At 39.3% G+C, this 22,468-nt stretch overlaps 1 protein-coding gene across 1 annotated transcript in view; it reads left to right on the forward strand.

Annotated features, from left to right (window-relative positions):
• The window catches only part of DEPDC1B (DEP domain containing 1B), a 71,344-nt gene extending 49,978 nt beyond the window's left edge, over positions 1 to 21,366 (forward strand). The window contains exons 8-11 of the mRNA XM_007516906.3: positions 11,471 to 11,637; positions 13,383 to 13,559; positions 18,249 to 18,434; positions 20,326 to 21,366. Of these exons, the coding sequence (XP_007516968.1) occupies positions 11,471 to 11,637; positions 13,383 to 13,559; positions 18,249 to 18,434; positions 20,326 to 20,487 (692 nt within the window). The 3' untranslated portion in view covers positions 20,488 to 21,366. The remainder of the gene's footprint in view (positions 1 to 11,470; positions 11,638 to 13,382; positions 13,560 to 18,248; positions 18,435 to 20,325) is intronic.
• Positions 21,367 to 22,468: the final 1,102 nt, after the last annotated feature.

The following is a 22,468-nucleotide window of genomic DNA, read 5'->3' on the forward strand; positions in this document are numbered from 1 at the left end:
TGGCTTCCTCTCCTCTCCCTATTTCTCTCTGTCCTATCCAACAACAATGACATCAATACAAAAAAAAAAAAAAAAAAAGAAAAAGAAAATTTAGTTCATTGCCAAATTTAAGCAGTGAAAGGTCTATATCATTTACATTTTGGATTTATTTAGAAGAGTTAGATAATCTGGTGGGCTTGAATTTTTAGTTGTAGTAAACTGCAAGTTGTTAGTGAATTCCTTCTTTAGAAGGAGCAAGTGTTTCATGGGAAGCGAACTCCATCCAGTTTGTCAGGTGTCCAGTACTCCTCATTTCTCTTCAGACTCTGAAAAGTCAAGTTCACTTTATCCTTTTTTTCTGCTCCTGTAAGCAAGTTGTACATACAACTCCTGGTTTATTTATGGTAGTTGGCTGAAAGACAGAGATAATAGCTATGTTTAGTTCCTGTCTCCTTAGTGTTAAGTTTAGAAGGAATTCACTAACAACTGGCATGCATACTTCCCTTTCCCCTTTTCCACCCACTGTCCCTTGTATCTGCATCCACCTGTGGTTAAGTGTATTCCTTCAAAAGTCCTAGCATGTTCTGATAAACTTTGGAGTGCTTCTTTTTATTGACTTTTTTAGTTGTTTGGAAGGAAAGACCATAGAATACTACTCAAGTATAAGAAATTATGAAATCTCTTTTGCTATAGCATGCATGAAACTGGAGAGAATTGTATTAATTGAAATTAGTGAAAAAAAAAAAGGATGAATACCGTATAATCTCACTCATAGGTGAAACAAAACAAGAAATAATGCAGGATGAAACTTTAATTACTTTGGGATAAGAACTTCAAGATAATTTGAAGAACCTAAAAGCAGGGTAGTATAATTCCATTTTATTTTTTAACTTATTTATTGGATAGAGACAGAATTTGAGAGGGAGAGGGGAGGTACGGGGGAGAGAGACAGAGAGGCACCGATAGTACTGCCTCACCACTTGTAAAGCTTTCCCCCTGCATGTGGGATCTGGGGAGTTGAACCTGGGTCCTTGTACACTGCAATATGTGTGCTCAACGAGGTGTACTACCACCTAGTCCCCAGGGCAGAGTAGTATAAAGCAAAGATGTCACAATGGTCTTAAGACCTAAAAATCACCAAACAAAAGAACCAACAAAATGGGAGTCGGGTGGTAGCTCAGTGGGTTAACTGTGTGTGGTGCAAAGCACAAGGACTGGTGTAAGTATCTAGGTTCGAGCCCCTGGCTTCCCCACCTGCAGGGGAGTCACTTCACAGGCAGTGAAGCAGGTCTGCAGGTGTCTTTCTTTCTCTCTCTCTCTCTCTCTGTCTTCCCCTCCTCTCTCCATTTCTCTCTGTCCTAACAATGGTGACATCAATAACAACAACAATAATAACTACAACAACAGTAAAAAACGATAAGGGCAACAAAAGGGAAAATAAATAAATAAAATATAAAAAAATATTAAAAAAAGAAACTAGCAAATGGAGAGCCTAGTCTTATGGGTATTACTGGGTTTCCAGGGTTGTCTCTGGAGCTCATGCCTTCACTATGAATCCACTGCTCCTGGAGGCCATCTTTTCCCCATGGTTGTTGTTGTGGCTGTAGTTAGATAGGACAGAGAGAAATTGTTGTAGTTAGATAGGACAGAGAGAAATGGAGAGAGGAGGGGAAGACAGAGAGGGAGGGAAAGATAGACACCTGCAGACCTGCTTCACTACTTGTGAACCAACTCCCCTGCAGGTGAGGAGCCGGGGAGAGGCTCAAACTGGGGTTCTTGTGTCTGTCCTTGCGCTTCATGCTATATGCACTTAACCTGGCCTCCCATTTTATCTGTTCTTATGGAGGCATTGTACTGTCTAACTGCCAGAGCTTTTGAAACAAATCTTTTGTTTTCTTCATGCATGAAAGTCTTTTAATCCACTATGCTTCCTCCCTTGCTCTTGAAACAGATCTTAATATCACATAATGTGTGTTCCATTCCTAATGCTTGCTATTTGGAAATATTGCACAATAACTTTTATGTTTTTTCCAATGAGCTTTTCGTTTCAAGTGACTGCCAACTGCTGTGATAATTCTCTCATTGATACCACAAAATTATTTACATTTCCCAGCTACAAATGGTCGAGAAGTTTAAAAGTTGTTATAGCCCCTTTTAGTATTAGGAAGTCTAGCATAATAAACTATACTTAATACTGCAGGCATAAAAATCTCCCAATGACCTATGGAATAGTAATTGTGAGAGAGCTTTTCTGAATTAAACATAGTGAGTCTGACCAAAATGGTACATGTAGATATTTGCATGTATCTATATTTTTGCCTGTGTTATGTGACTCTTTTATAGTCAGTTAGGATTTATCAGGGTTTTGTTTTTAAGTTCTTTTTATCTCTATTTTTAACATATTTTATTTATTCATTTATTATTGAATGGAGACAGAGAGAAATTGGGAGGGGGGAGAGAGGCAGAGAGACACCTGCAGTACTGCTTCACCAGTATGAAGCTTCTTCCTGCAGGTGGGAGCTTTGAAGCTTGAACCTGCTTCCTTGTGCACTGTAATATGTGTGCTTAACCAGGTGTGCCTCCATCTGCCTCCCCCTCCACTTTGGAGATAGATAGAGATGGATAGCCAAACAGACAGGTATGCCACAGTTTGAACCTGGATCATGCACATGGCAACATAACACACTATCCACATATTAGGACACTTTTTAAAAAATAATTTCTTTATTGGGGGATTAATGTTTTACATTCTACTGTAAATACAATAGTTTTTACATGCATAACATTTCTCAGTTTTCCATATAACAATACAACCCCTACTAGGTCCTCTGTCATCCTTCTTGGACCTGTATTCTCCCCCCCCACCCCACCCCAGAGTCTTTTACTTTGGTGCAATATGCCAATTCCAGTTCAGGTTCTACTTGTGTTTTGTTTTTCAACTTCTGCCAGAGAGTGAGATCATCCCATATTCATCCTTCTGTTTCTGACATTTCACTTCACATGAATTTTTCAAGCTCCATCTAAGATCGGCTGAAAACGGTGAAGTCACCATTTTTTATAGCTGAGTAGTATTCCATTGTGATCTTATGGGGATAGCATTAAATTTGTAGATGGCTCTGGGTAGTATATTCATTTTGATGATGTTAATTCTTCCAACCCAGGAACATGGAATATCTTTCTACTTCTTTGTGTATTTTTCAATTTCCTTGAATAGTGACTCATAATTTTGAGTATACACGTCTTTCACTTCTTTGGTTAGGTTTATTCCTAGATATTTCATTGTTTTTGTTGCTAAAGTAAAAGGAATTGATTTTTGGATTTCAACTTCTTCTAACTTAGTGTTTGCATAGAGAAATGCCACTGACTTTTGAATGTTAATTTTGTAGCCTGACACCTTACTGTATTGCCTGATGACTTCCAAAAACTTCTTGCTGGTTCCTTAGGTTTTTCTATGTATACTATCATGTCATCTGCAAATAGGGAGAGTTTGACTTCTTCTTTTCCAATCTGTATGCCTTTAATTCCTTCCTCCTGCCTGATTGCTATGGCAAGAACTTCTAACACTATGTTGAATAGTAATGGTGATAGTGGGCAGCCCTGTCTAGTACCTGATCTAAGGGGAAATGCTTTCAGGTTTTCACCATTGAGTGTGATGGTGGCTGTAGGTTTGCTATATATAGACTCCACTTTCTTCAGGAATTTTCCATTTATTCCTATTTTTTGTAGTGTTTTGATCATAAAGGGATGTTGTATTTTGTCAAAAGCTTTCTCTGCATCAATTGATATGACCATGTGGTTTTTGGTCTGGCTTTTGTTGATGTGGTGGATCACGTTGATTGATTTACATATATTAAACCAACCTTGCATGCCTGGGATAAACCCCCACTTGTCATGATGAACAATCTTTTTAATATACTGCTGTATTTGGTTGGTTAGAATTTTGTTCAGTATTTTAGCATCTATGTTCATCAGAGATACTGGTTTGTAGTTTTCTTTTTTGGTTGTGTCCCTGTCTGCTTTTGGTACCAAAGTGATGTTGGCTTCATAGAAGCTGGAAGGGAGTATTCCAGTGTCTTCAGTCTTCTGGAAGACTTTTAAAAGTAGAAGTATTAGTTCTTCTTTGAAGGTTTTGTAGAATTCATTTGTAAAACCATCTGTTCCAGGACTTTTATTCTTGGGAAGGTTTTTGATAACTGTTTCAATTTTATTAGCTGTGATGGACCTGTCCATGTTCATGTTCATGTTCCTCTTTACCTAATTTTGGAAGTTCGTAAGTATCTAGGAAATTGTCCAGTTCTTCTAGGTTCTTTAGCTTGGTGGCATATATTTGTTCATAGAAGCCTCACATGATATGTTATATTTCTCTGGTGTCTGTTGTGATATCTCTTCTTTCATTTTTGACCTGATTTATTTGGGTCTTCTCCCTTTTTTATTTTTTGAGTTTGGCTAAAGGTTTGTTGATTTTGTTCTTCTTTCGAAGAACCAACATTTACTTTTGTTGTTCTTTTGTATGGTTTTCTTATTTTCGATGTTATGATTTCTGCCCTAACTTTTGTGATTTCTGTCCTTCTGGTTGCTTTAGGGTTCCTTTGTTCTTCTTCTTCTAGGTCTTTAAGATGTACAATCAGGCTGTTTATTTGTGCTTTTTCTTGTTTCCTAATGTGTGCTTGTATGGCTATGAACTTCCCTCTCAGTACTGCCTTAGCTGTGTCCCTAATATTTTGATAGCTTGTGTCTTCATTTTCATTGAACTCTCAAAACATTATGATTTCTTCCTTTATTTCCTCTTTGACCCAGTAGTTGTTAGGTAGTATACTATTGAGCTTCCACATTTTGGGACTCTTAGTTTAAATCCACTGTGGTCTGAAAAGATGCTTGGGATGATTTCAATGCTTTTGAATTTGCTGATGCTGTCTTTGTGGCCTAACATATGGTCTATCCTTGAGAATGACCCATATGGACGTGAGTAAAATGTGTATTCCAGTTTCTTGGGGGTGAGTGACTCTGAAAATGTCCAATAGTTCTAGTTTATCTATCTCCTCATTTAGGTCCCTCATGTCTTTATTGATTTTCTGCCTGGATGATCTGTCAAGTTGAGATAGTGGGGTATTGAAGTCCCCTACTATGATTGTGTTGTTCTTACTATATTGCTGTAGCTCTTTCAGTAGATGTTTGATGTATTTAGATGGCTTCTCATTGGTTGCATAAATGTTAATGATTGTTAAGTCCTCTTGATTGACTGATCCACTGAGCATTAAGCAGTGTCCATCCCTATCTTTTTTAATTTTATGTATTTTAAAGTCTATCATGTCAGATATGAGAATAGCTATTCCTGCCCTTTTTTTGTGGTTCATTGGCTTGTATGATAGTTATCCATCCTTTTACTTTGAGTCTGTGTTTGTCTTGTTAAGTTAGGTGGGTTTCTTGTAGACAGCATATTGTTGGGTTGTGTTTTCTGATCCATCTTCCTATTCTGTGCCTTTTAATAGGTGAATTCAGGCCATTGACATTTATTGATATCAAAGACTGAAGATATTTTAACACCATTCTGGTAGAGTTTTAGAGTGTTCTTACATATGGCATATTTATGGTGGTCTGACTGTTTATAGTAGACCTTTCAGAACTTCTTTCAGGGCAGGCTTGGTGATAGTTATTCATAAAACTGTTGCTTGTCTGAGAAGATTATGATGCCTCCATCTATTCTTAATGACAGCCCAGCAGGATACAGTAGTCTTGGCTGAATGCCTCTCTCATTGAGCACTCAATAGATAGCTTGCCATTCTCTTCTGGCCTGTAGTGTATGTGTGTAGAAGTCTGCTGCTAATCTTATGGGTTTCTCTCTGTAGGTGACTCTTCGTTTTACTCTTGCAGCCTTCAGGATCCTTTCTTTATCCTTATTCCTTTTCATTTTAAATATGATATGTCTTGGTGTCTTTAAGTCTGGGTTCATTCTGTTTGGGACCCTCTGGGCTTCTTCAACCGTTATGTTTTTTATGCTGTCTAGACTAGAGAAGTTCTCAGCTATTATGACCTAAAGAATGCTTTCTTCCCTCTCCTCTCTTTCTTCCTCTGGTAAGCCAATAATGCGTATATTATTTTTTTGGAGTCATCCCATAGGTCCCGTTTTTTGTTTTCAATATTTCTTAATCTCTTTTTGAGATCTCTTACTTCTTTTTTAGATGTCTCTAATTCGTCCTCGGTCTTGCTAATTCTGTCTTCAGCCTTGTTTATTTTATTCTCTCTCCCCTCTACTGTCTTCTGGAGTTCATCTACTTTGTTACCCTGTTCTGACACTGTTTTAGCTTGTTCAGCTAGTTGTGTTCTTAGCTTAGCTATTTCAGCTTTCAGCTCTCTTAATAACCTTGAGATAATTATTGTTTTCTTCCAGGGTCTCATTCATTGTTTCTGCATTTCTGATGACAATTCTTTCAAATTCTTCACTCACTCCTGTGATTATTTCCTTAACTAGTGTTTGGATGTTCACCTCATTATTTTGTGCTTCAACCTTTGGGGGGCTTTTAGCTGGACTCTTGTCCTGGTTCATTTCTCCAATATTTCTTCTTGTTTAACCATTTCATATAGTATGTTATGAGGTCCTCCTCTCAGTACTTTTCAAATTATTGATCACTCTTACCTGGACTGACTTGTGTCTAAGTAAGGTAATTAAAGGGTTCACAGTTGTGGAAATTGACAGTTGTTTAAATAGTATTTTAATCCCTGAGTTGGAGCTCAGTGGCTTAAAAGTCTCTTTTGTTCTTTTTCTTCCCTGTAGGCTATGGGAGCCTGAGGGCTTTTAAACTATAAGTAGGCTTCTTAGCTTAATCACTGACTCCTGACCAAGAGATAAAGCAGAGATAATCCAGTGGTTATGCAAAGAGATTTTCACAGCCCCACTGCTAAGGCCATGGAGGTATAGATCTTTTCCTGAGTTTCCTCATTAGTTCTCTGTCCCCTGGTGTCAGCACAAGGCCTCCCTGCTGCTGCTCTGGATTCTGAGTGCAGTAGCAGTGGATACTCCCAGTTGCATTTGGTGAGTCTCAGGGGAGACCTCTCCTTCCTTCAGCTGTCCCCTTGTTGGTGAAACAGACTGGAGGTGGTGTCTCAACTGGTAAACTGCTGGACTGTTACCAGCCATTTAATCTCTCCCTAGGTTCCTCTCTGTCCACGAGCCACACATATTTGCACTCACTGGTGATTTGCTGGGTACCTGAAGTTGTTCTAGTCCTGTCTTGTTGCGGTCCCAGTTGGTCTCCTTTGGTATTCCTAGTTGACCAGGGAGAGGAGAAGAGAGAAACACAGTTGTTGCTGCTCTGTAGCCCCGCCTCCAGAAGTCAGATTTCATGTTTTAAATGGAGACCTAGGGTATTCTTAATTGATTTATTATTCAGTAGTAGAACTCTGTTGGAACTTTGTGGAATTTAATTTATCTATTTGTATCTTAGAGGCCCAAAACAAAAATCATATCTTTCCATCAGTGCAAAATATATTTTTAAATTATTATTACTATTTATTTATTGGACAGAGACAGCCAGAAGTCAAGAGGGAATCGGGTGATAGAGAGGAATAGAAACAGAGAGACACCTGCCACCCTGCTTCACCACTCGCAAAGCTTTCCCTCTGCAGGTGGAGACTGGGGGCTTGAACTATAGCCCTTGTGCATTACAACATGTGTGCTCAACCAGGTGAGCCAATACCCAGTCCCCTCAATATATTCTTTAATCCATATTTTAAAGGAAAGCTGGCCAGAGTTTCTTCTGATCCACATTATATTCCCCTGATATGAGTTGTAGTGCTTTAAAGGAGTAGTTGCAGCAAGAGTAGCAACATCTGCAATCAATGGTATTGAAGTGTCTATTCAACCGGGCTCTTTATAGCATAGAGACTATTCCCTCCTTCCCCCAACTAACTTGATTTTGTGACTGCCTACACATTTTAGTGGTGAGTTAATTGGAATAAATGGTAGTTAATCAATTTTTCTAGAAATGTGTAATGAATGAGTGAGAGCAGGATCTAAAGCCTGGTCTTTCCTGTCTCCAGTTCCAGCAAGGAAAGGGGCATTCTCATTCTTCCATGCATTCACTCATTCATTCACCAAAGAAAATGTATTAATCACCTGTGATGTAGAGTGTTCTAGCTGTTGGAGCGGCACTGACAGGATTCCTGTGTGGAGCTTACATTCCAGTTGAGCAGAGGATAGGTAGATGATATGAAATATCATAGGTAGATGATATGAAATAAGTTCATATAGGAAGTGATGTTCTATAATTGGGAGAAAAAAAAAGACAAGTAGGGACAATTAGAAATACTAACTTTTATACTTTTTTGGGGTAAAAAGCAGCTAGTCTTTTAATTTTGCCTTGGAAATTCTCTTCCTTTCTAATCACAGAGGGCTATTAAGTTGTTTTACCTTGAGGTATATAATTGCCCCCTTACTTATGGGTACATGTACACATGTATCCAGCACCCTAGGCCCTATCCTGTATCTAGTACCTGTAACTTTGTTAGAAAATACTGAAATGGAGAGAAGTAGGCCCATGTATTAAGAAAGATCTCACCAGATTAAAGAAGTTAGGAGGTTGACATCCCAGGCTTGGAGTCTCTGGAGACAATTCACTGCAAAAGGCGGTAGCAGCATAACTTGGCATAGTAGCACTGGTAATGTTGATTTAGTTGAGGCTGACAGAGGCAGTATAACAGGGTAAGGGATCATGACAAGAGACGTCATGAAATACAAGCAAAGTCCCAGAGGTTCCAGGACTAGGACAAAGAGATTTTTAAAGAGAATGGGAAAGGGTTCTTATAGTCTTAGAAAGAATTTCAAATGGCAGCAGTGAGACTATTAGTTTAATACCATCTCTCTTTTGGGTGAGCTGTTTCATCAGCAGGCCTGTTACACATAATGACTAACTGTGTAAGTGCTTTTAATGAAATGAATGGTATATATATTATATATAATAAAATATAATATATATGTATATATATACATATATAATAAAAAATAAATAAAATGGCAACAGTTAATATCATTATAACCAAGCTAGTTTGGAGCTTGTTTTCCTTTGAAAACTTAGTGGAAGGCAGGGGTAGATAGCATAGTGGTTATACGAAGAGACTGTCATGCCTGAGGCTCCAAAGTCCCAGGTTCAATCCCCTGCACCACCATAAGCCAGAGCTGAGCAGTGCTCTGGTTAAAAAAAAAAAAAAAACAACTTAGTGGATGGAATTTACCATAATATATTTGACCTCCCCATGCTTTATTGTTGTTCTTCTTTCAATAATATAAATTTCACTCTCACATTTAATTAGTAAAGAGTCTTCTCATGAAAATCTGTGCCCCTGCCTTATAAACTAAGTTCCCAGCAAGGGAAGAACCCAGGGTTACTACTGACTGTCATTTGTTTTTCTTGGTAACAGCTCGAGTATTCCTTACACACTCCTCTCATCACACTGGCCTCATTGCCATTCCTCAAACATATGCTTGTCTGAACATGCTCCCATATCACAGTCTTTATAATCGCAGTTTTTTCCACCATGAAAAATTCCCAGGTTTATTTTAATATTCTTCCAGTCTCTGCTCAAATGTTGTCTCCTTACAGACATTCCCTTGCCATTCTTCGGCTCCTTTTTGCTCATAACATTTTCAGCTGATGTTATGTTTCATTTGTGTATCATCTCCCTATTACAAAATAAGCACATTCTTATTATCAGAAAAAAAAATGCAATGATATCACACAGGAAATTTTCTTCTTAACTGTATGTGCTGTCCTAAAATGCTTTCCGGAATATAGGCCAGTGTTAATGCATATTTTATGGATAAATTAAAGAATGAATTCAAACATGCTCATAAACCATTTTTACCCAGGGATTTGATTTGTGGAGTGAAGAGCTGAACTCCATAAATGATACTGATGATTAGCAACTTTATTTCCAGTGAACTTCAGGATCAGAACTTGAAATATAAAGGCTCCCTCATGACTAGGCAGTTGGCCCAGTGGTAGAGCATAAAAGCTTCTCTCTCCTGCCGCTTCGCTTCCTCTCTAGTGCATGCCGCTGTAGTTTGGAAGTCAAAGCCTTCTAAGATCTCATCTCTCCCTGCCTTTCAGCTGCATGTCTGCCAACCAAACTTTTACCCTCATGGCTAATGCTTTAGCCTATTGAGTGACTTACGGTTCCGCTAATATATGACCTACAGATAGCTGTTGAAGCACCTCCTCTCACCTTTTGCTATTTATTTTTATTTATTTCTTTTCAATGAATCTCCTCTTACAGTTCAGAAGTCCTTCAAAGAAAGGAACTTGACTCGCTTCCATGACTTAGCGTCGTTCCTGGTATAGCTATCATACATGATGAAAAAAGTAAAAAAAAAAAAAAAATCTTGAATGTACAAGATGGTTTTGTTTCCAAGTTATAGCCTCGTGGGGACTTGAAAGGGTTGATTATGGAATAATAATTTGGTAAAAGTAATTTTATCTAATTAGAGAACTTAGGGCCTAGGTGTGTCCTGAGACAAATATGGCTGGAAAAGGCACAATATTGGGGTATCCTAATTTTGTTTTGCTGGTGGCACTTTGCTTCTGCATAATTCCACTACTCCTGGCAGGGCACTCTGCCTCTCTCTCTTTTGGTTGAAGGAGAGAGAGAGAGGGAGGGAGGGAAGGAGAGAGAGAGAGAAAAGAAGGAGGAGGAGGAGGAGGAGAAGAAGAAGAACAGGAGAAGGGGGAGAGGAGAGAGGAGAGGAGGGGAGGGGAGAGGAGGGGAGGGGAGAGATGTGATGACACTGCTTCACTGCCGCTGGGGTTTTCCTTGGTGTGGTACTCCCTTGTGGTATGAGCAGGAGTTCATACCTGGTCCTTGTGCATGGCAGAGTGTGTGTCCTAAGGACTGACCGACCTGTCTCCCAGCTCCTCTAAAATATTTTTAATTTTTAACAAATCATACTGGAGGTGAAGAGGGATGACATGATTGAATCAGAATATTGGTGGGGGGGAGCACAGCTTGAGTAGAGAAAAAGCATTATTCGTTATTACTTAGTAAGAAATGGAACCATTATCTGATGTTAGTATTTCTACTATTTGGTCTAAGAAAGTCGTGTGAGATGATGACCCTGCTTGTTAGGAAGAAAGAATACAAAGGGTAGAATTTAACACTTTTGATCTTGCTCATTCTGTTTAAGTCTGTTAACACTGCGAGTGTTGAGGGCTATTTAGGTCAGGTGTCACAGCAGTGCTCTAGCTTAATGGGAAAGAAGGCTTTGAAAGTTTAGTCAACTCTCGAAGATGTAAGGATGAGAGATTTATGCTACTTGCCACCCAGGGGTGATGGTTCTTCATTTTCTTGGTTGCTACATGACAGTCTACCTATAGCTTATTGTCTCAGCAGAGTTCAACAAGTGAACACACGTAATATTCTAATGCATATTTCGTAAAAACGTGAATGTAACTGTCAAGGAAGAGACACATTTTAAAAATCAAAAGCTCCCTCTCCCCATCAGGTTTGTTACAGAAAGAGACCGTGGCTATTGAGGCGTTTCAGCTCTGCTGCCTTCTGCTGCCGCCTGAAAACAGACGCAAGTTGCAGCTGTTGATGAGAATGATGACGAGGATCTGCCTAAACACGGAGATGCCACCACTGTGTGACGGATTTGGCGCCCGCACGCTGGTAGATTGATTTCTAGCCTCTAACATGTCTTGTGTTTCTGAAAGGAAGTTCACCTGAGTAAAGATGATTAGCTTGGCAAACAGTAGATGGTTTATAAGACAGACTTGCTTAAATCAGAGTGGATTGGAACCCACCCAGACTAGTACTAACTATACTTTTATACATTTGGTCTTAGTGGCTTTTAAAAACTTATTTATTTTTAAATGTATTGCCACAGGGGTTATTGCTGGGGCTTGGTGCTGGTATCAGTTGTAAGGAGCACTCCATGCCCAGTGGAATGGTCTTGACTTTTCAAGGGTGGGATTAGTGGATTGCTAGAGGGACTAATGGACCTTTTTAAAGAAGTTGAATACAACTTTGTACCTGTTCCCCAGAAGAAAGCTCATACTAGATGTTGGATATAATTTCAAGGCAGCCTAAGAATTTCTGGAGTGCATAGTCTTCAGGTAAAATATCTTAGTTTGTGTCTCCCTATACACATGAATGTGAGTGAAAACAAGAATATCATGTGCAATTTATCAATGAAGTCATGTTATAAAAATCATGACTTCATGCTTACAGGGTTAAGAAATACATTCTATTTATTTACTGATTTATTTGAGGGGAAGGGGAAGTAGCAAGAGAGGAAGAGAGACACTTGCTGCACTGTGTTAATGCTAGTGAAGTTTCAGTAGTGGGGCACTGGGGGCTTCAACCTGGTTCCTGTGTGTGGTGATGTGTGTGCTTACCGGGTATGCCAGCGCCCAACCCCTGCTTATAGGTTTTTTTTTTTTTTAAGATTTTAAAAATATTCCCTTTTGTTGCCCTTTTTATTATTGTTGTTCTTGATGTCGTTGTTGTTGGATAGGACGGAGAGAAATGGAGAGAGGAGGGGAAGACAGAGAGGGTGAGAGAAAGATAGACACCTGCAGACCTGCTTCACCACCTGTGAAGTGACTCCCCTGCAGGTGGGGAGCCCGGGGGCTCCAATAGGATCCTTATGCCGGTCCTTGCACTTTGCGCCTCCAATAGGATCCTTATGCCGGTCCTTGCACGTGCACTTAATGTGCTGCGCTACCGCCTGACTCCCTGCTTATACGTTTTGAAGTGGGATTGTCAGCAATAACGTGAGTAAGAAAAGGGAAAAGCTTTATTCAGAGAATATTGAGAATGGAGTAGTTAACATGAAATCTGTGGAAGCAGCTGCTATAAAAGTTTCTGTTTACTATCAAGAGGGTTCCATCACTCAAGCATTTCTTGTAGACTTTTATGCTTTTGTTTAAAGACAGTTATCAAAAGTACATGCAAAATCCTAGGAAAAAAAACAGAACAAAACCCAGTAAACTAAGAAAAACCGTGTTTGAGGCATGGCCAGTGCTAGCAGACTGAAAAAAAAAAAATCAGTAATGAAAAAGGAATGTTGCCAGACTAAATGGTTACAAAGTATAAAGTACTCTGAATTTCAAAATGCCGCAAGATCTATACGCATGTCTAAAATGGACGCCGTTCAAAAGCTTTCAGACTTTTCTACTAATCCCATCAGATAAAACGTACATTATTTTAACGCTTTTCAGTAAGGGGATCATCTGAGGGGACCGTGTGTGGTCTGTTGCCAGGCAGCATGTACACCTTGTGCGGTGGGCAGTTTCTTACTAATTAGTCTCATTTTTCTTTTCACAAATAAGGTCGTACCCATTTCCGAATTGGAAGAAAAAAAATTACCTGCGTTTATTTATGATCCACCCCCACCCCTCCCTGTTTTTCAGATGGTTCAGACATTTTCCCGATGCATCTTGTGTTCCAAGGATGAGGTGGACTTGGATGAGTTATTAGCTGCTAGATTGGTGACATTTCTGATGGACAATTACCAGGAGATTCTGAAAGTCCCTTTGGCTTTGCAGACCTCTATAGAGGAGCGTGTGGCTCATTTACGAAGAGTTCAGGTAAAGGAGAGAATGTGATCAGTCCTAGAAAATTGCCAGTGAGCAGTCATGTGGGCTTGCTAGACTTTTCTGCCGGATGGAGCTTAAGTGAATTAATATGTACAAAGCACTTGTAGCAGGGGTCTGCACGTATTTGCTATAATCTATGAATATTTATGGAATATCTTGTTGGTTTTGTCATGCAGAGTTGTGCTGCATATGCACAGCTCCAAATTCCTTAAGTGAATTTGCATAGAATCTACATATGTGTTTTGATGAAATGATATATAAATAACACTTCTTGATTCATTTCATGCTCTTTTTTTATTTTACTGGATAGAGCTAAAAATTGAGAAGGAAAGGGATAATGATAGGGAGAAAGAGAGAGAATATAAAAGAGACACACCTGTAGAACTACTTCACTGCTCTTGAATCTTCCTTCCCCCTGCAGGTGTGGGCCAGCAGCTTGCACCTGGGGCCTCAGCCATGGTGGTGTGTGTGCTTAACCAGCTGTGCTGTTGTCCACCACCTCCATGTCTCGATGCATACTAGTCTGTGATGTAGACATTGTTAATGTTTGTATGAAGAAGCTAAGGCACAGTACAGCTGATTTACTGTGGCTGCAGAGCCAAGATTCAAACAAATGCAATCTGTCTCAAGAAACTGCTCTTGATTTTCATGCCACACTAGTACTGTAAAACCTGACGTGGTAGAAAAACTTGGTTTTAGAGCTTTAAAGCCAGAGCAAACTCCTGACTCTCCCCTTTCCTGCCTGTGAAGCTTTTGACAAGTTATCAACCTTCTCTGGATTTTAGTTCTATGAGTATCAAGATGGCCCACACCTTTAGTCAATTAATTAATTAAAACACTTTTTTGGATGACGGCTTAGTATTACGGGTTAAGTGTTCCTACAACTCAGTGATTTGACATGGCAAACGCTAGAAGAAGAAGTGATTTGACATGAGTTTTTTAAAAACTTTTATTTTTTTTAATTAGTGATTTACAAAATTACAAAAATAGCAATGTAAATACAGTTTACTGTTTACCACATCGGCCTGAACCAGGGCCCATGTATATTCCCATTTAGCACAAGAGCCTGTTTAATCTTTAAGTCTCTGTCAGTCCACAGTCACATCTGGGAACATTCTAGGCTGCACTCATTTCAAGACCAGTCTCCTCAAGTGGCAGGATAGGATGGCCCAGCCTCCCTTCGGAAAGTGGGGCAGTCCCTACCATTGCTACTTTATAGTGAGGGCAAGGTCCTGAAGAGGCCCTCGAAAAGGCTTTTGGTGACATTCCTAATGGAAATGACTAGTGATGGTGGAGAGAGGGGTTTGCTAGAGGTTTAAGCCCATTGTATCTACAGGGGAATCCTATGATACCCAGAATTGGACCCCAGCTAATGGGGTGGCTTGGTAGTTACCAAAGAGGCCTATTTATTTATTTATTTATTTATTTATTCCCTTTTGTTGTCCTTGTTTTATTGTAGTTATTACTGCGGTCATTGTTGTCAGATAGGACAGAGAGAAATGGAGAGAGACGGGGAAGACAGAGAGAGGGAGAGAAAGATAGACACCTGCAGACCTGCTTCACCACCTGTGAAGTGACTTCCCTGCAGGTGGGGAGCTGGAGGCTCAAACAGGGATCCTTATGCCAGTCCTTGCGCTTAGTGCCACGTGTGCTTAACCTGCTGCACTACCGCCTGACTCCCAAGAGGCCAAGTTTTAAATTTAATTTTAATCAGATCACTGCTCATCTGACTTCTGGTGGTGAGAGGGATTGAACGTAGGATCTTGGAATCTCAGACATGACAGTCAGTTTGCATAACCATTATATTATCTTCCCCGCCTCTCTGGCCAATTCTTTATGGTCTTGTTGTGAAGATTAGAGCACTGCAATTGTCTGACAAATGTCAGTTACTCTTTATAAAGTAGCGCAAATGTCTGACAAATGTCAGTTACTCTTTATAAAGTAGCTGTGGGATCAGTCTGTGGCACTAGAAATTTTTGGGAAAGGCAGAAATGTTTATCCCTTCTGAATGATTGGACTGCTTTTACTGAAGTTCTTTTTGAGGCTACATAATTGAGGACCAGTGAACCCCTACCTCTTGTGGCATTAAATAATATTAAATAATAATTAAATGTTCTGTTTCCAGTGTGTAGTTTAAAACAAAATGAAACACTCGCCCTATTATTTTCAATTTCAATATCACTTTATTGAGGAAATGTTGATTTACAGGATTGGTGTTGACAAGGCTCCAGTTCCTATTTCCTCAAGACAGGTAGCTGTGCATCTCATCCTTGATCCTTGTCACCCATCCAGTCATCTTGTTTCACTTAGGTTCCTGAACCTCCCTCTCCTTAGTGCTCCTCCTCCTGCCCTTTTGAGTTCTTGAAGAAGTTGTGATAGACTACAATCTATTGAAGGTTGACCCTGTATTGCCCTTTGCTTTGCTTCGTAGATCTCATCTGTGTGTAACAGCATCCGATTTTCATCCTTTTCCTTCCATCTTCCTCTGTTCAGCATGATTGTCTCTAGTCTCTTCAGCGTGATAGCAGAGGAGAATATGTTGCTGTTGTTTTGTTTTTTTTTCCCATAGTCAGGTCTTTATTGAAAATTCTGATCTTGTCAATTTAGCATTTCGCACCAACTCAAGGAGCAGAAACCTTCACAGGCTTCACGATCTTTTGTTTCGGTGCTGCCTCTGTGGGAGCCTTAGCAGCAGCCATTGCAGTCTTTTCTGGTGCTTGCTCAGCTTTCTTTGCTTCTTGGCAGCCCTGATAGCCTGCTCTATCTTCAGGCCATTATATCAGCCCGAGAAGCACCAGTGATGGCCCTCTGGAATTTGACTGCACAGCGAGTTCTTTTCTTTAGAATTTCTTCCGACTGTCCTTTCTTGTCTTTTCTTCTGTAGAGGACAGTCCAGTATATTTGCTGGAGATTTCTTTTTCTAATTTTTTTTTGGTATTTATTTATTTTCCCTTTTGTTGCCCCTTTTTAAAATTGTTGTTGTAGTTATTGTTGTTATTGATGTCGTCGTTGTTATTGTTGGATAGGACAGAGAGAAATTAAGAGAGGAACAGGAGACAGAGAGGGGGAGAGAAAGGTAGACACCTGCAGACCTGCTTCACCGCTTGTGAAATGACTCCCCCAGGATCCTTGTGCACGTGCTTGTGCTTCACACTATGTGCGCTGAACCCACTGTGCTATGGCCTGGCCCCTCTTCCTCCCATTTGTTAATGGTGGTGTTTGTCTTTTTGTTGCTGAGTTCTGTGAGTTCATCATATCATGACACCATAGCACGTTTAGGACAGTGCTTCTCTGAAAATGAGCAGTGTTACTGGGCCGCTCTGCTGACTTGTTGAGGGCCCTTTACAGGCCTGCAGATAAATTATGAGGTAAGCATTGTTTTTGAGAGGAGTCTTCTATAGACCTTGCTCATTTCACCCTTTAACTGTATGTTTCTAGTTTTTCACATGTCTAATATGTCTGGATGTTACACTTTACCTGGGTCTTTTCCTTTATTTTAGTTTTCAGTGCTTTTTCTGTTCCATTAGCCTTCCCTATGCCCCCCCCCAAAAAAAAAAAAAGTTGTAAAAGTGTCCTGAATATGCCTGTTGCTTTTATAGTTCTGGTCTGTCTCTCTTAAGTTGTCTCAAATTGATTTCATAACACAATTTTAGTCATGGAGTGTAATTCATGTGCTTAGCAACTCATTTGTTTAAGCCATGTCTTTTGGGGGAGAAATTTAAGTCAAAGAAATAAGAATTGTTTTCCATGACAGAAGAATAGCAGGTATATTTCTGAGAAGATAGACCTCTTGGACTCTCAAGTTAAGTTTTTTTTTTAATGAATATTTATTTATAGGTTTGGTATATCTGTTTTTTATCTTATTTTTTCATTTTTCCTCCTGCCCTTTTCAGTGTCTGCCTACTTGTCTTTACTTTTAACACGTTTGGGGATGGTTGCTGCATAACAACTGAGCTAAATGTGTAGCTCTACCATCCCCAAGAGTGAGAATCGGGGTCTCCTGATGTGGCAGGAAGCCTGGGTTATAGATTATAGTGTAGCTTCAATACTATAGCTCTTCTGATGACTTTGGCTAGAGAGTAAAAACCATATTTTCTTATCTATTTTTAATATTTTTTTATTAGCAATTCAATGTCGATTTACAAAATTACATGTCAACAGGGGTATAATTCTACACCATCCCCCCCACCTGAGCTCTGAATCGCAGGTCCTTCTGTTGCAAAGCACCATGGGTCTCCCAAGGTTGCAGACATGGGTACGCTGTCATCTCTACAACCATCTGTCTACATTTGAACATAATTGCCCCCTTTTCCTTCCAGGTCCAGTCTTCTCTTCCCCTCCAAACCACACTTAACCCTAGTACTACATCCAAATATCTCTCCCCTTTTTGTCCTCTCTCTCTGGGACCTGATGGAGCTGGAGTTCAGAGCCCTCTTGTCCTTTTCCTCCTATCACTTCTCTCCCACTTGGGAGTGTGGATCAAGGTTATAAAAACCTTATTTAAAACTGTGGCTTTACATGATTTCTTCTTGAAGTTATGGACATAATTTTTTCAATATATTTTTCTTCTAATTGATTGTCCTCTTCCTTCTAGATGATATACTATATTTGATCTGCACTAACTTTTGTAAACAACCTGAAAATACTCTCTTCTTCTTACTGTTAATCCCTTTGCCTCAGATAAAATACCCAGGAGCTGATATGGATATCACTTTATCTGCTCCATCTTTCTGTTGTCAAATTAGTCCAGAGGAATTTGAATACCAAAGGGCATATGGTTCTCAGGAACCTCTAGCATCCCTGTTGGAGGAAGTCATCACAGATGCCAAACTCTCCACCAAAGAGAAGAAGAAAAAATTGAAACAGGTAAAAAAAACCAAAAAACTTTATAGGTTTATTCTTCTCTCTGCTATTATGATGCTTCTCCTTTTTATTCTTTATTCATATTCTCTCATGTGAATCTTCTGAGAAACAATAACATTTTGAATGCATTCTATCTCATTCATGTGTTTCAACATTCCCATTGAAAACACACTTGTCAGTTTCTAGAATGTAGGTCTCCTACCGTTGTCGAACTTTTGGTCTCTGTTCCACAGTATTTGTCCCTTGTTTTGTTATCTGACATGATGTATGGTGTAGGATTTCAGAGATGACTTTTTTTTTGCCTCCAGGGTTATTCTTGGGGTTCGGTGCCTGCACCACTTAACCCACTGCTCCTAGAGGCATTTCCCCCATTTTTGTTGCCTTTGTTGTTATTGTTGTTGCATAGGACAGAGAGAAATCGAGAGAGAGGGTGGGGAACCCGGGGCTCAAAGTGGGATCCTCACGCCAGTCCTTGCACTTTGTGCCACGTGTGCTTAACCTGCTGCGCTACCACCTGACTCCACAGAGAATTTTTGTATTCTCCACAGAGAATTCACGTAGTAGCTCATCTTTGGCTGTATGGGAGGTAGTACAACATGCAAAGCATTGAATGTGCAGGCATGAAAGCCCAAGTTCAGTCTCTGGCATCACACATACTGGAGATGCTCGCAGGATTGCTCTCTCTCTCTCTCAAGTATATAAATGAATATAAATGAATCTTTAAAAACAAATTACTTTGACCATTCTTAATGTATTGATCTAAGATCAAATGAATGTTTTTTTTTAAATTTCTTTATTGGGGAATTAATGTTTTACATTTGACAATAAATACAATAGTTTGTACATGCATAACATTTCTCAGTTTTCCATATAACCATACAACTAGGTCCTCTGTCATCCTTCTTGGACCTCTGTTTTCCCCCTGACCCACGCCAGAGTCTTTTACTTTGGTGTAATACGCCAATTCCAGTTCAGGTTCTACTTGTGTTTTCTCTTCTGATCTTGTTTTTCAACTTCTGCCTGAGAGTGAGATCCTCCTATTGAATGGGTTTTTTATATATATGAATTTTCATAGTTTGATTCCCACCATGTTGTATAGCTATATGGTTCTATCTGTAACACTGGTGCTTTAGATTCTCAACTAGTCATTTTTTTCCAGAGTAATTTTAAAGATGGAGCTCTGTGAAGAGGCGTAGCATCATACTTCCCTTTACACTTTTCATAATGTAGCACATTCCATTATTGTTTTTTTCCCCTTTTATTTGGGCTGGAACAGATGAACTGAGTTAGAGAGGCAGGGAGGTGATGAAATATATTTGGGCCAAATTTTTCTATGTAGAATATCAGTTATTTTCAAATGAAAGTTACTTGTGAATATTTTTAAGGTGAAGTCTATAGTTGGCAGTGGGGAAACTTTAAGAAATATAGTAAAAAAACAAGAAATTTACTTAAAAATCAGATCAACCTAAAGAGTAATTTGATTTATGGAAAGTGGAATGAGGGCTGGACAGCGACATACCTGGTAGAGTGCACAAAACCCTGAGCCCCAGGAAGCTTCATGAGAGGAGAAGCAGCACTGTGCTGTGAGGCATCTCTCTCTCAAAAGGAAAAAAAAAGTGGCCACTGGAAGCAATGCATTCACTGTGTTGTCACTGACCCCCCTAGTGGTAACCCTAGTGGCAAAGACAAAAAGAAAATGAATTAAATGATTTAGCTAAAAGGATTTATATTTTTAAAAAAATCTGCTTATTTTCTCATTCTCTTTCCTGACAGAGAGCAGTAAATTACGCATTAAAATAGTTGGATGTGGAGTCATAAGCTCTTGTTTTTAAGTTAGATTGCCATATTTTATTAGCTTTTATTTCTTTTTCTTCTTTCACTCTTTTTCACTTAGTTTCAAAAATCATATCCTGAAGTCTACCGAGAACGATTTCCTACACCAGAAAGTGAAGCACTTCTGTTTCCTGAAAAATCAAAGCCCAAACCACAGCTGCTAACGTGGGCACTGAAAAACCCTTTCCAGCCATTTCAAAGAACTAGAAGTTTTCGGATGTAATGCCTCTGTAGCCCTTAGAGACTGCTCCGGTTGTTGCTTTGAGAAAATGGGTGACTAGAGAGGGTCTGTGCTGACAGAAGAAAGAGCACAACTTAGACTACTGAAATATAGAGATTATCTGACTTCAAAAAATGTTGAGCCATCTCAGTATTTTTGTGAAAATGCTGCCTGCCATTCTTAAGGTAGAAAAACCACTTAGAAATAATGAAACAAATATATGGTAGTAATGTTTACTTGTTTGCAATTACAGAACAGAAGGGTATTTTCATTTATTTGTTATTTTTGTGCTGTATATAAAATAATTGTGTGTACATTCCAGCTATGATGTCTTTGTTATATTCAAGTTTAAAATATACTGTACATACTAGAACAAGAAAGACACTGGGTATTGTTACTGTGATGCTATTGAGTTAATAGCCTATTGTGATCTCTCCTGTGTGAACTGTCATTGCTGCACAAAGACTCTTAATGTCCTATACTGTGGTAGCTGTGCCTTTATTTCACTGATGTGCTAAATGCCATGATCCATTTTGCTACAGCTGGTTCTTTTGTGAATATGTTCTATTGGTTATGTTATATAATATGTCCATTACAATGTAATATGTTCTACTAGTCATCTACCTGTAAGAAGAGTTGATTTTTCATCTACCTGTAGTGGCTTAATTTCAGTCTTGTATGGAGATATTAAAAAAATACATTGAACTGAATAAATTCTTTAGGTATCTTTAGACTTGTGATTCTCAGCCAGACCCTTGTTTTTTGAAAATTATGAATGGGTTAGGGAAAACAAGGCTATATCTTTTATAAATATTTTCCACAGTTCCACATTCTTTTGAAAGTAAGTGGAATGTAAATAAATAGTATTTCCTTTTAAATAAACTGCACGTAATGCTTCTCATTTGCCATTTATTTAAGTTAGTTAAAGAATATCTTTAAATGATGAACGTTCATTTTCTTTGACTATTGGTCACACCTCAGTCATTTGTTTTTGTGCTAAAATAAGTGGAATTTGCACTTGTGTACTGACCTTTAAAAGGGGGCTTTGTTTTTCTCTTTTGTTTTGCTTTGCCCTTTTGATGTACTTAGCTTATGAAGCACCTGCCAGCTTACTTCTGTGAGCAATTACGAGTAACATTTAATGGTTGACCGTTTGGATTGTTCTTTGCAGCAGAATGCTCCCTACAGTTGACTCAAATTTCACTTATTTAAAAATGAATAAAAGGGGGACCGGGTGTTGGCTTACCACATTGAGTACACATAGTATGAATTGCAAGGGTCCCGGTTCAAGCCCCGGGCTCTCCACCTGTGGGGGGGAGGGGGAGCTTCACAAGTGGTGTCTTTCTCTCTCTACCTCCCCCCTCCCCACTCCCCTCTCAATTGCAGTGAGTACCCCCCTAACACTTCCTCTCCACTATTCCAAGCTTTGGGTCCATGATTGCTCAACAATTTGTTTGGCTTCGTATGTTAACTCTCTTTTCAGTCACCAGGTTCCAGATGTCATCAGGATGCCAGCTAGGCTTCCCTAGACTGAAGACCCCACCAATGTGTCCTGGAGCTCCGCTTCCCCAGAGACCCACCCTACTAGTGAAAGAGAGAGGCAGACTGGGAGTATGGACCCACCACTCAACGCCCATGTTCAGCGGGGAAGCAATTACAATCAAAGCAGATGGAGAACCATCTCCTACAGAGATTCAAAAGGTACTTACTGGCCACATACATGGGACTGAGATAGTTATTTTTACATCCATATTTTTAATGATGCTTCAGTTGACAACTGATCACACATATGATGGTGGTTGCAGTAGGCTCACCATATAGCCTTGGTGTATAGTAGTCTATGCTACCCAAGTTTGTATAGCTTTACTACATGATGCTCACATAATAATGAGATGACCTAATGACAGTGACCTCAGAATATATCCTTTTCTTAACTGATGCATGATTGTTATGTATCTATACATTTAGGCTAGGTATCTTACAG

The sequence above is a fragment of the Erinaceus europaeus genome, chromosome 5 (assembly GCF_950295315.1).
Source record: "Erinaceus europaeus chromosome 5, mEriEur2.1, whole genome shotgun sequence".
Classification (NCBI taxonomy): Eukaryota; Metazoa; Chordata; class Mammalia; order Eulipotyphla; family Erinaceidae; genus Erinaceus; species Erinaceus europaeus.